At 54.7% G+C, this 12,635-nt stretch overlaps 1 protein-coding gene across 3 annotated transcripts in view; it reads right to left on the reverse strand.

Moving 5' to 3' along the window:
- LOC144608434 (noelin-like) overlaps positions 1-12,526 on the reverse strand; it is a 50,266-nt gene extending 37,740 nt beyond the window's left edge. Inside the window, exon 1 of one of the 3 annotated variants that reach the window (XM_078426186.1) lies at positions 12,148-12,526. In XM_078426186.1, coding sequence (XP_078282312.1) covers positions 12,148-12,237 — 90 coding nt within the window. In that variant the 5' untranslated portion in view covers positions 12,238-12,526. Of the gene's footprint in view, positions 1-1,583; positions 1,936-11,018; positions 11,106-12,147 lie in introns of those variants that run through there. The other 2 variants (XM_078426187.1, XM_078426185.1) reach the window with 2 other exon arrangements.
- Positions 12,527-12,635: the final 109 nt, after the last annotated feature.

A 12,635-nucleotide genomic window follows, 5' to 3' on the forward strand; every position in this document is an offset into this window, starting at 1 on the left:
TCCCGCTTTCCAAGCTGAAACAGGACTGTTGCTTTGCAGGAGACTGGTGGACATTTGTCCCGCTTGTTGCAGCGCGACACCTTGTTCGCGAGAGACTGGGCTTTGGGGAGTCAGAGTGCTGACAAAGATTGCCTGTGCTCTGCGGGGCGAGGGTGCGGACCATGCTGATGTGATCGAGAATTACCCGGCCCGGGGGTGGGGAACTTAACAACATTTGGGCGGCACGGTGGCGCAGCGGTAGAATTGCTACCTCACAGCGCCGGAGACCCGGGTTCCATCCTGACTACGGGTGCTGTCTGTACGGAGTTTGTACGTTCTCCCCGTGTCCTGCGTGGGTTTTCTCTGGGCGCTCCGGTTTCCTCCCACAATCCGAAGACGTGCAGGTTTGTAGGTTAATTGGCTTGGATTTGTATACTTGATGGAAAATTGTCCCCTAGTGTGTGTGTGTGCGTGCGGGGATCGCTGGTCGGTGCGGACTCGTTGGGCCGAAGCCGTGTCTCTAAACTAAACATTTATCATTGGGAGCGGCAGTGGTAACCGCGACTCTCTCTCTCTCTCTCCCCAGTCTCAGCTGCATCGCCGCGTTTCACACGCCCGAGCCGCACATCACATTGCAGCTCAGTTTGAAACGGCGCGATCTCGCCGCATCTGTCCCACTGAAACCTCTCTTTGTGAGATCCGGAGGTAATCTCCGTCCCACCCTCTCCCCTGCCACATTACACCGACCCGACCCTCGGACACAATCATTGTTATAACACAACACCCCCCCCCCCCCCCACACACACACCCTCCCTTCCCCCCCCCCCCCACACACACACACCCTCCCCCCCCACACACACCCTCCCCCCCCACCCCCCCCCCCACACACACACCCTCCCCCCCCCACACACCTCCCCCCCAACACACCCACACACCCTCCCACTTCCCCGGTCCACATCGCAAATCACCCGAGACTGTGGACGGTCAATGTAAAGCGAGATGGCGAAAGCGCGGAGGGACCTTCACAAATAAGTTACACATCAGCGGGACCACCTGTCAACGCCACCAGCTCATTCATTAGTCAACCGCATCCCAACTCAGTCACCCCCTCTCCCCTCTCCACTACCACCCAGCCTCTCCCCTCTCTCCCCTCCTGCCGTTTCATTCTCCCCCTCAACCATCTCTCCCTCCCATCCCTCTTCTCCATCGATGTAACCTGCACATTTTCAGCTGTGTGTTCGCCATCTATCCCCCCCCCCCTCAGTCTCTACCCTCCCCCCGTCCTAAGTCTGTCTCCCTTCTCTCTCTCCCACTCCCCAGCTTTTCCCCTCTCCCCCAGTCCTTCTCCCACCCACCCTTTCATCCGCGGGACCCCTCCCCAGTTTTCCCCGCACCCCTCACCCTTCCCCCTCCCCAATCTCTCCATCTCCTCTCCTCTCCACCTCTGCCCCTCCCAACCCTTTCCCCTTCCCCTCCCCAGTCGCTCCCAGTCCTTCCCCAGCCACTGTCTTCCCCCATTCGCACCCTCTCCCTCTCCTCCCCACCTCAGCCTCCCTTCCCCTCCCCTCCCTCCCTCTCTCCCTCCCTCCCTCCTCCACACTCACCCCGGTGCTGCGGTCGAGTGAGCCGGCGCTGGCGGCGGTGAGGCGGGTGGCGTTGAGGCCGACCAAGGACGGCAATGTCTGGGACATCCAGTTACTGATCATCGCCATGGTGCTCAGGACAATCCCGATCTTCAGCAGAGGCACCGTCATTGCGGGAGCGCTGCGGTTCTCTCATACCGAGTAACGTGGAGCGGGCAGGGCGGCTGGAGGGGGCAACTGCCGGGCGGGAAACAGCCCCGGACACAACCGGAGCATGGCAGCGGGCGGGCGGGCGGGCGGGCGAGGGGCGGCGAGACGGTGCTGGGTGCGGGGATACCGGGAGCTGCCGCGCTCGCCGCTGACTGAAGAGAGACTGGAGTCTGAGCGGCCGCTGCCGCCGACACGCAGAGTTAGACCCGCCCCCGGTACAACACGACCCGCCTCCCGGTACAACACGACCCGCCTCCCGGTACAACACGACCCGCCCCCCGGTACAACACGACCCGCCTCCCGGTACAACACGACCCGCCTCCCGGTACAACACGACCTGCCCCCGGTACAGGTGGATAGTACCTGCCCCCGGTAATCAGCGTCCCACCCACCGGTAAACACCGGCCGGCCTCCCGGTACAACACGATCTGCCCCCGGTACAGGTGGATAGGACCTGCCCCCGGTAATCAGCGACCCACCCACCGGTACATTGCGAACGGACCCGCCCAGGTACAGAACGATAGGGGTTGCTCCCGGGAATTACCGGTAAATACCGGCCCTCCGGTAAAAGTTCCCGCACTCAGCTTCGATCCCTCTTCCCAGCTTCCCCCTACTCTCCCCCACTCCTTCTCCCCACTCCCTCTCCCCCACTCCCTCTCCTAGCTTCCCCCTACTCTCCCCCACTCCCTCTCCCCCACTCCCTCTCCTCCGCTCCCTCTCCCCCGCTCCCTCTCCCCCACTCCCTCTCCCCCTCCCCGCTCCCCCGCCCCCTCTCCCCCCTCCTCCGCCCCCTCTCCCCCGCCCCCCCGCCCCCCCTCCCCCGCTCCCTCTCCCCCCGCCCCCTCTCCCCCGCCCCCTCTCCCCCGCTCGCTCTCCCCCGCTCCCTCTCCCCCGCTCCCTCTCCCCCGCTCCCTCTCCCCCGCTCCCTCTCCCCACTCCCTCTCCCCCACTCCCTCTCCTTCCGGGCCACCCCGCCCCCCGATATTCCAACACCAACACGGGGAAAGCCAGTGTGGGTCGCTGACACCGATCCCAAGGTCCCAAGTTAGGGAGCTCTACTCGAGTGAGCCCCAGTCAGACAGTGTAGGTCAGAGCCCAATAAGAGTCATTGTGTGTGTGTGAGACCCTTACCCCAGTGAGGGTGTGTGTGTGTGTGTGTGTGTGTGTGAGTGTGTGTGTGTGTGTGAGACCCTGCCTCAACTACTTCCTCTGGCAGTTGTATAGGAAATAACTGCAGATGCTGCTTCAAATCGAAGGTAGACACAAAATGCTGGAGTATCTCAGCGGGTCAGGCAGCATCTCGGGAGAGAAGGAATGGGTGACGTTTCGGGTCGAGACCCTTCTTCAGACTGATGTCAGGGGAGGGGGCGGGACAAAGATCCTCTGGCAGTTTGTTCCACACACCCACCACCCCTTTGCGTGAAAGGGGTGCGGGGTGCGTGTTAATAAGTTAACCATTCTCCAGAGATCCATCCACAGGCGCTGCCTGACCCGCTGAGTTACATCGAGCACCTTGTGTCTCCCATTGAAAAGCAGCCGCGGGTTGCAAGTCCACACTGCGGGAACTGTCCCGCGGGGATGTGGTGCTGAAGCCATGTACCTGACACATCCAGCACCTTGCCACTTGCCTCCTCCGTGCCGCCGCTGGTCGGAGCGCTGCTGGGGGAGGCCGGCTGCTGCAGTAGAGAGGTTGGGGGGGGGGGAGAGAGAGAGAGAGAGAGAGGGAGAGAGAGAGAGATATGGCTGCAATCTGGCGCTGTCACCATAGCAACCAGGGGATGAGAATTCAGCTTATATGGGGGCACTGAAGTAATAAATCATTCCAGTTTTTGAATCTTATTTTCAATGCGGATTTCTTTTTTTCCCCCCCCACATTTTATTTTCACTCGGCACTCACCCTGGTTTACACCAAAGATAGACGCAAAATACTGGGAGTAACTCAGTGGGACAGGCAGCATCTCTGGAGAAGGAATGGGTGACGTTTCGGGTCGAGACCCTTCTTCAGACTAATTTAATTGTTCCCTTGAAGATACATATGCCAATTCAACACGACTCATATCTGTCAGCCTTTTGTCACTGTTTCATCCCCAGCCTTTGTCACTTACACCACCCATCTGTCCATCTACCTCCCCTCATCTGTATCCACTTGCCCAGGCTTAGTCCCATGACCACTTCACTTTTACAGTTTTCTCCCCACTTCTGCAATCTGAGGAAGGTTCCCGACCTGAAACATCACATGCCCCTTTCCCTCCACAGTTGCTGCCTGACCTGCTGAGTTCCTCCAGCACATTGTGTTTTTCTCAACTGGTTTGCATTGCTTTTAGTTTCGGTTTCAGTTTAGTTTAGTTTAGTTTAGTTTAGAGACCCCCGCACACCAGGACTACCCTACACACACTAGGGACAATTTTTTTTTAACCGCAGCCAATTAACCGTACGTTTTTGGAATGTGAGAGGAAACCGGAGCATCCGGAGAAAACCCACGCAGGTCACGGGGAGAACGTACAAACTCCGTACAGACAGTACCCGCTGTCAGGATCGAACCTGGGTCTCTGGCGCTGGAAGGCAGCAACTCTGTCGCTGCACCACTGTGCTGCCCACACCGTTTGCTCCTCAGCCTTTCACCACAAGAACCTCAGCCAAAGCAGAGATGTCTGCATGCTGATGAACATTAGCTCCCCCTTCCACCATTGGTGGTCTCACTGACCCACCTGCCCACTGTCGACACCACCTGACGCCTCCCATTCTCCAAAACGCCTCGCTTTACTGCTGTATCCTGCTGACTCCACAATTGTAATCCTTCGCCCCTGTTTTTTCACCTGCCTCTGAAATTTCTCTCCCAGCCTCTGACATTTCTAAGACAACTTCTTCGACCAAACCTTTGACCACTCGCCCGATATCTAACGTGGCTCAGTGCCAAGAAACGGTGTTTGAAACTATTTACTGGTAAAACACCGTGGGAAGGAGCTATATAAATGCAGGATGTGTTTAACGTTGGGTTTCCACTACTTCATTGTCCAAATCCTTCATTGTCCAGAACCACGTGAGATCGAAGGTCTGAACTGTACACGAGTAAGTAAGTCTTGCTGCAAGTAAGAATTTCATATGGGACATATGACAATAAAACACTCTTGACTCTTGACTCTACAACTGCAAGGAGGGAGGGGAGAGGGGAGTATGAGATGGAGTTACTTGAAATTAGAGAATTCAATGTTCATACCGCTGGGGTGTAAGCAACCCAAGTGAAATATGAGGTTGTAGCTCACAACCCAGCAGTATGAATATTAAATTCTCTAATTTTAAGTAACTCCATCTCATACTCCCCTCCCCTCCCTCCTTGCACCCTTCCTCCTACCTGGTCGTTTTACCAGGTCCATATTCCTCCGCATTGTTTCTCTTGAGATCACACCTTCCTGAGCCAACAATGGACCTACCAGGCAATGCCCTGCCTGAAGGTAGACTCAAAATGCTGGAGTAACTCAGCAGGTCAGGCAGCATCTCAGGAGAGAAGGAATGGGTGACGTTTCAGGTCGAGAACCTTCTTCAGACTGCCCTGCCTGAGGTCATTTGTGGCTGGCTCTGATTAGTCAGGGTATTTTCTCGCCTCCAGCTCTTCGCCCCTCCCCCCATCCCCTACTTTCAGTCTGAAGAGGGGTCCCAACCCAAAACGTCACCCATACCTTTTCTCCAGAGATGCTACCTGACGTGCAGTTTTACTTCAGCACACTGTGTCCATTTTTGGTATAAACCGGCCAGTGGAGCTCTTTGTTTCTACTTTGGGTGAGAAAATACGTGGATGGAGGATGGAGGAGAATGTGGAAATGTGAGGTTACACACTCAGAGAGAAAACAGGAATGCCGAGTGATTTTTAGATGGTGAGACTCCAGGAAAGGTTTATGTTCCAATGGCCCTGGATGTCCTTGTGCACAAGCCACCAAACACTGGCAGCATGGTGGCGCAGTAGTAGAGTTGCTGCCTTACAGCGCCAGAGACCTGGGTTTGATCCTAACTATGGATGTCGTTTGTACCTTCCCCCTGTGACCATGTGGGTTTTCTCCGGATGCTCTGGTTTCCTCCCACATTCCAAAGATGTGCAGGTTTGCAGGTTAATTGGCTGCGTTAAAATTGTAGATTGTCCCCAGTGTGTAGGATAGTGCTGGTTGGCGAGGACTCGGTGACTGAAGGGACTATTTCTGTGCTGTGTCTCCAAAGTAAGTTGGTAGAGCTACTGCCTCATGGTTTCAGAGACTGGGTTTGATCCTAGCCAGGGGGGCTGTCTATGTGGAGTTTGCACGTTCTCCCCGAGCCCACGTAGGTTTACTCCGGATGCTCTGGTTTCCTCCCACACCTCAAAGATGTGCGGGTTTGCAGGTTAATTGCCATCTGTAAATTGTTCCCTTGTGCTCTGGGAATGGATGAGAAGGTGGGATAACGTAGCAGTCGTGTGAATGGGTGATTGATAGTCGGTGCGGACCTGATGGGACGAAGAGCCTGTTTCCATGTTCTATCATCAAACTAAATTAACAAGAGGCTGCAGCAGACAGTGAGGAAGACAAAATAATTGTTGGCCTTTATTTTAAAGAGGATAATAATACAAGAGTAAGAATGACTGATTAGAATTATGTAGGACCTCAGTGAGTCTGCTCACCACATTTGGGTGTTTAATTTTGTTCTGATTACCTCAGGAAGGATTGAAGGAGTCCAACAAAGATTCAGTGGACATGATCCTCGGATGGTGGGATTGTAGTATGTTTGGGTAGACCAGGCTTCAGTTCTCTAGAACGTAGAACAGTACAGCACAGGAACAGGCCCATCGACCACACTGTCCGTACCGAACACAATGCCAAGGTACGTTAATCTCTGGCTTTACGCGATGCAAAAAATATATATTGGAGAGCTTGATAGGAGGATGTCACTGATGGGGGTCACAGTATTAACGTCAATGGCAATTGAGGACTGAGATGAGGAGACATTTGATGTCTGTACGGAGTTTGTACGTTCTGCCTGTTACCACGTGGTCTTTCTCTTTTCTCCAGGTTCTCCGGTTTCCTCCCACATTCCAAAGACATGCAGGTTTATAGGTTAACTGGCTTCTGTAAATTGTCCTTAGTGTGTAGGATGTGAAAGTGGGATAAAAATAGAACCGGTGATCAGCGTGTACCCAGTGGGCTGAAGGGCCTGTTTTCAGGCTGTATAACTAAACTAAACTAAACCAAACTAAACTGAACCTTTCTTCACACAGAGGCTGGTGAGCTTTGTGAATTCTCTGCTCGGTGGCTCAGTTGTTGATCGGATCCAGAGTTGCCAGTTCTCGATAATGAAGGAATCAGGAAGTGCGGGGATAGCGGTGGAGGATTGACCACCATCTTGTTGAGTATCAGAACAGGCCGGATGGGCCGAAGAGCCTGTGCCTGCTCCGATTATGCAGGAAGGAGTTGCAGACGTTGGTTTACACTGAAGATGGACACAAAATGCTGGAGTTTGCCCTGCTGTGTTACACCAGCATTTACTGGCTATATTCTCATTAGCCACCTTCTCTAGCCATCCTTCTGCTCACAGGAGCTTTGGATACTATTCATCTGCACTTCCCCAAGTAGCAATATTTACAAGTAGAATTCCTGCAGCTTCTGTAACATTGCAGTGGACATCACAGGGTTAAACGGCCAGTTTTACAGACGGACTTAATCTGCCACTTTAACATTCACCTCCTCATTAGTTTAGGATGGCCTAGAAAATGTTAGCACAAGGGACAAGCTTTCCGAGTCTAAAGCTTCTGCTAAGCAGGAGAGCACTTAGATCTGGAGACACGTGGAACAGCAGATGCTGGAATCTTGCAGAAAGCACAAAGAGCGGGTCAGGCAGCTTCTCTGGAGAAAAGGAATAGGTGACGTTTCGGGTCAAGACATCTTTAGGTGTCTGAAGAAGGGTCTCAACCCGAAACGTCACCTATTCCTTTTCTCCAGAGATGCTACCTGATCTGCTGAGTTACTCCAGCCTCTTTCGTCTGCCTTCAATCACCCTGCTCGCTTCTCTTTCCTCATACACTCATCTCCCATCATGGAAGCTATCCCATCCTCCCATCCTCTTACACCTACACCTCTCCCCCGTGCTTTACATTTCACTCCTGTTCTCTCCTTATCTGGCTCTGTTTTGACCTCTAGCATTTGTCACCCACTTCACCCATTTGCCAATCCCTTGCCTGGGCTTTGTCTGGCACCTATCTCCCTTTTCCAGCGTTCTCTCCTACCCCTCCACTACAATCAGTCTGAAGAAGGGTCCAGACTCGAAACATCTTTTGTCCATTCTGTCCACTGATGCTGTCCGACCCACCGAGTTCCTCCGGCACTTTGTGCTTTGCCTTGACATTTGCCCACCATACTTCGCAAGATGTCCTCACGCAGCTTGCTGTAAGATGTCCACTGGAACTCATGAAGTTCAGCTCAGGGATACATGTTCTCTGGGTGGACTGAAATGCCGACTCACCAGAATGATTTGTGTCTGAGGGGATAGGCTGCCTTGTAATTCCTTGAAGGCCAATCTAACTAAGATGCTGAAACTATAGAAGTCATACTGCACGGAAACAGACCCTTCAGCCCAACTTGCCCATGCCAACCAAGATGTTCCATCTACGCTAGTCCCACGTGCCCATATCCCTCTCTACGTTTCCTATCCAGGTACCTGTCCAAATGTCTATTAAATGTTGTTATATTACTTGCCTCAACAACCTCCTCTGGCAGCTCATTCCATAAAACCACCACCCTCTGTTTAAAAAAAAAAAATCACCTCGCTCCAATGGCTCCCATTAAATACTTCCCCTCTCCCCTTAAACCTATGTCCTCTGGTTCTCAAGCAAATATTTATGGAACAAAACACAGAGTGCTGGAGGAACTCATCGGGTCAGGCAGCATCTGTGGAGGGAATGGACCAGTGACATTTTGGGTCAGGACCCTTCTTAGGACTGAGAACCCATGGCTTTGGACACTCTAGCGAAGAGAAATGGGACCCATGAAACCATTAGATCCTTCAATTGACGGAGATTACATCTTGTTGGAGAATGGAGAATAGAGAATGGATGTTGACCTGAAGGTTAGAAATGTGAGACTTTGCAGACCAAAGATAGCGTTAGAGGGTGGACATGCAGTTAATTCCATGAGTTGGCCATGGAGCTCAGGTGGGTAACTAAGCACGATTCAGAGTAGCCATCACCCTCCGGAACAGAGGGAGAGCCTGAGGTGTCAATTCACCGTTGTAAAGTAGAAGGGAATGTTAAAATGGTAGAGGAATGGGGGGAGGGATGGAGCATGAGTGAGAGGAGTTTAGTTCAAAGAGCAGGAGACACAGAAGGGGAGGGAGGGAGAGGGAGAGAGAGAAAGAGAGAGAGAGAGAGAGAGAGAGAGAGAGAGAGGGAGGGGAGAGAAAAGAGGAGGGACGGAGGGAGAATGAAGGGGAGGGGGAGGAAATTGGAGGGAACTTTAGTTCAAAGGGCAGGAAAGAGTGGAGAGGAGGGGGGAGAGATGGAGGGAGAATAAAGGGGGGTAGAAAAGAAAAGGGAGGAAGTAGGATGAGAGGGGGGGGTGAAAAGAGTGGAGAGGGAAGAAGGGAAGTTGAGTGAGTGAGGAAGCAAGAGAGGAAGAAACGGTGTGAGACAGGCACGGGAACAGAAGGAATTAAGGAATTAATGAAGGGTAGGAGGCTGAAAAGGAGAGGCAGGAGGAGCCTCTCCCTTTAAGGGTGAACGGTGATGCCTGTCCCTTTAAGGGTGAGCCGTGGTGCCTGTCCCTTTAAGGGTTAGCCGTGGTGCCTGTCCCTTTAATAGACAATAGACAATAGGTGCAGGAGGAGGCCATTCGGCCCTTAGAGCCAGCACCGCCATTCAATGTGATCATGGCTGATCATTCACAATCAGTACCCCGTTCCTGCCTTCTCCCCATACCCCCTGACTGAGCTATCCTTAAAGAGGGAGTCATGGTGCCTGTCCCTTTAAGGGTGAGCCGTGGTGCCTGTCTCTTTAAGGGTGAGCCGTGGTGCCTGTCCCTTTAAGAGGGAGCGGACCAGCAGCGGAGCTGCTGTCGCCGGTGCGGACTTCAAAGGTGCGGGGAGCAGCGACGCCAGCTGGCAGTGGGCGGTAGCGCGACTCTTATCCAACTTCCATGGAGAGGGGCTCAATACACAAATCATTTACAGCGGGTAAACCATGAATAACGGGAGTCAGCCATCAGATACAAACTGCAGCTCAATAAAGTAAATAAAAACCGACACACAAATCCTCAGCCCTTCCCCCACACCAGATCAACACCGGTGCAAACCGGTTTCAAGAGAATAGAGCAATTTAGCAGAATTTTAACCTTAGGACATGTTTCAACATATTTTTCAACATGAACCGGTCATAGCAAATAGGCGCAGGAGGAGGCACATTTGGCCCTTCGAGCCGGTCACGCAGACAGGTTGCATTAAACATCTAGGCTGATTATAAGTAAATACATACATATTGCAATGTCGAGGTTTGAAGACCCTGTTTCCAGACTGATGGGCTGTTGTATCCAACACAGCCCTTTGTCTCTCTCCCAATCCCCCTCCTATTCTCACCTCTCGCCCCCCCCCCCCCCCCACCCTCCTCCCAAGTCACTCGCCTCTTTTTTTATTCCTCCCCAATTCGCAATTATTTCCATCTGGTTTTCTCACAGCACACCAGAAAGCTGCACTGGCCCACCACGCCAGCGTTCAATCGCTCCAAACCTCTTCCCAGCCCGACCTCCCCTCCCATCAGTTCCTTCTCCCCCGTGTCTGCCTAACTTCCCTGCAGGTGCACAGACTTAGGGGAGACACCATGTGCCGGTGAATTCAACCCTCGCCACCCTGTCTTACCCCTTGAAATGATCAATAACTATCTTACATATATGTTTGCCCCCTAGTTCCAAGGACACGTGCAAATGGACCCCTTCTTTATTTCACCGTTTTTTCCCACCCGCTCCTCCTCTAGCTCTCTTTACGATTTAAAGCCCCTCCGTTTGTTGCAAGGTGTCACATTAATTAGTTCAGTTGCAATTATATGAACAATCCTATTCCGAGAGGCATCCTCTGCCCTATCCGTGCAGAAAGCTGTGTCTCCCACACTGGTCTCTTCCACTGCCTCTGGACCCGCAGAGCCCGAGTGGGATCGAGTCACCCTCCATCCCAGGGGACTTGCCTGAACAGATCCAACTCTGATAAAGTTTGCAGTCAGAATGTTCCCAGAAGTGGTCTACTTACCTCCGTTCGGCGGGTGGTGGTTTTGGGCGGATTGCCCGCATTGTTCCACATTCACAGGCCTCCTTCCCATCCCCCCCCCCCCCCCCCCGACCCACAATCTCCACACACCCTCCCACATCTCCAGTGTCCCGGGTCAGACCAGCACCGACCGTAGACTGTTCAACCAAAACATCTCCGTGACCTCCAACCTCACCCCAACCTTCTCCCAACCTCTGGGCGATAACTCCACCTCACAGCCGCCCACTCCGCACCCTCCATCCCGAGACCCGGACCAACCCGGGACATCCTGACCCGGTACAACCTGACCAACCGGGACATCCTGACCCGGGACAACCTGACCAACCCGGGACAACCTGACCAAACCGGGACAACCTGACCAAACCGGGACATCCTGACCAACCGGGACATCCTGACCCGGACCAACCTGGGTCATCCTGACCCGGGACATCCTGACCAACCGGGACACCCTGACCCGGGACAACCTGACCCGGGACAACCTGGCCAACCGGGACACCCTGACCCGGGACAACCTGACCAACCCGGAACATCCTGACCTGGGACAACCTGACCCGGGACCATCCAGCTGACCCCTGGCCTTCTCCCCTAAAACCAGGTCGCCCTCATCGTTGACCCCAGAATCCCACCATTGACCACCCCTCTCCCCCGCTCTTCCCCCCTTCCCTCTCCCCCCTCTCTCCCTCTCTCTCTCCCTCTCTCTCTCTCTCTCTCTCCCCCTTCCCTCTCCCACCCCCTCTCCCTCCCTCTCCCACTCTCGCTCTCTCTCTCCCTCTGCCCCCTCTCTCCCCTCCCTCTCCCTCTCTCTCCCCCCTTCCCTCTCCCCCCCTTCCCTCCCCCCCTTCCCTCTCCCCCCCCTCTCTCCCTCCCTCTCCCTCTCTCTCTCCCCCCCTTCCCTCTCTCCCTCCCCCTCTCTCCCCCCCTCTCTCCCTCCCTCATCTCCCCCCCTTCCCTCTCTCCCCCCCTTCCCTCTCTCCCTCCCCTCCCCCCCTCTCCCCCCCCCCTCTCTCCCTCCCTCTCCCTCTCTCTCTCCCCCCCCCCCCCCCTTCCCTCTCTCCCTCCCTCTCCCTCTCTCTTCCCTCCACAGCGAGATGTCCCGTGTCCCGGACCTTACCTGGGTGAGCTGGACGCTGATGAGCAGGACCCCGAGGATGAGGAGCCGGGCTCGGCCGCGCTCCCTCCTGCCCGCGGGCTGAGCCTTCATGTTGGTCCCGCTCCCTGTGCGCTTGTCCCGGGCTGCCCTGCACCTGTCCCGCCTTGCCCCGGCTCGGCTCGGCTCGGTCGCTGCCCCTCCTCCCTCTCTCTCTCTCTCCTTCCTCTCCCTCTCTCTCCCTGGCTCGGTCCGGGTCAGGCACCTGTCCACAGCCGCATCTCAGCCCCGCCGGCAGCAGGAGAACGGGCGGGCGGGTCGGGTCTGGTCGGGTCGGGTCGGCAGAACAGAGCGGAGCGGAGCGGAGAGAGAGGAGCTCACAGCCCGAGTGTGGAGTCCGGGAACAAGCGCAGGATGTGACATCAATCCGGGGGAGGGAGGGAGGGAGGGAGGGAGGGGGAGAGATGGAGAGAGAGAAGGGAGGAGGAGAGAGACAGAGAGAGAGACAGCGA

This window comes from Rhinoraja longicauda, chromosome 31 (assembly GCF_053455715.1).
Source record: "Rhinoraja longicauda isolate Sanriku21f chromosome 31, sRhiLon1.1, whole genome shotgun sequence".
In the NCBI taxonomy this organism is placed as follows: domain Eukaryota; kingdom Metazoa; phylum Chordata; class Chondrichthyes; order Rajiformes; family Arhynchobatidae; genus Rhinoraja; species Rhinoraja longicauda.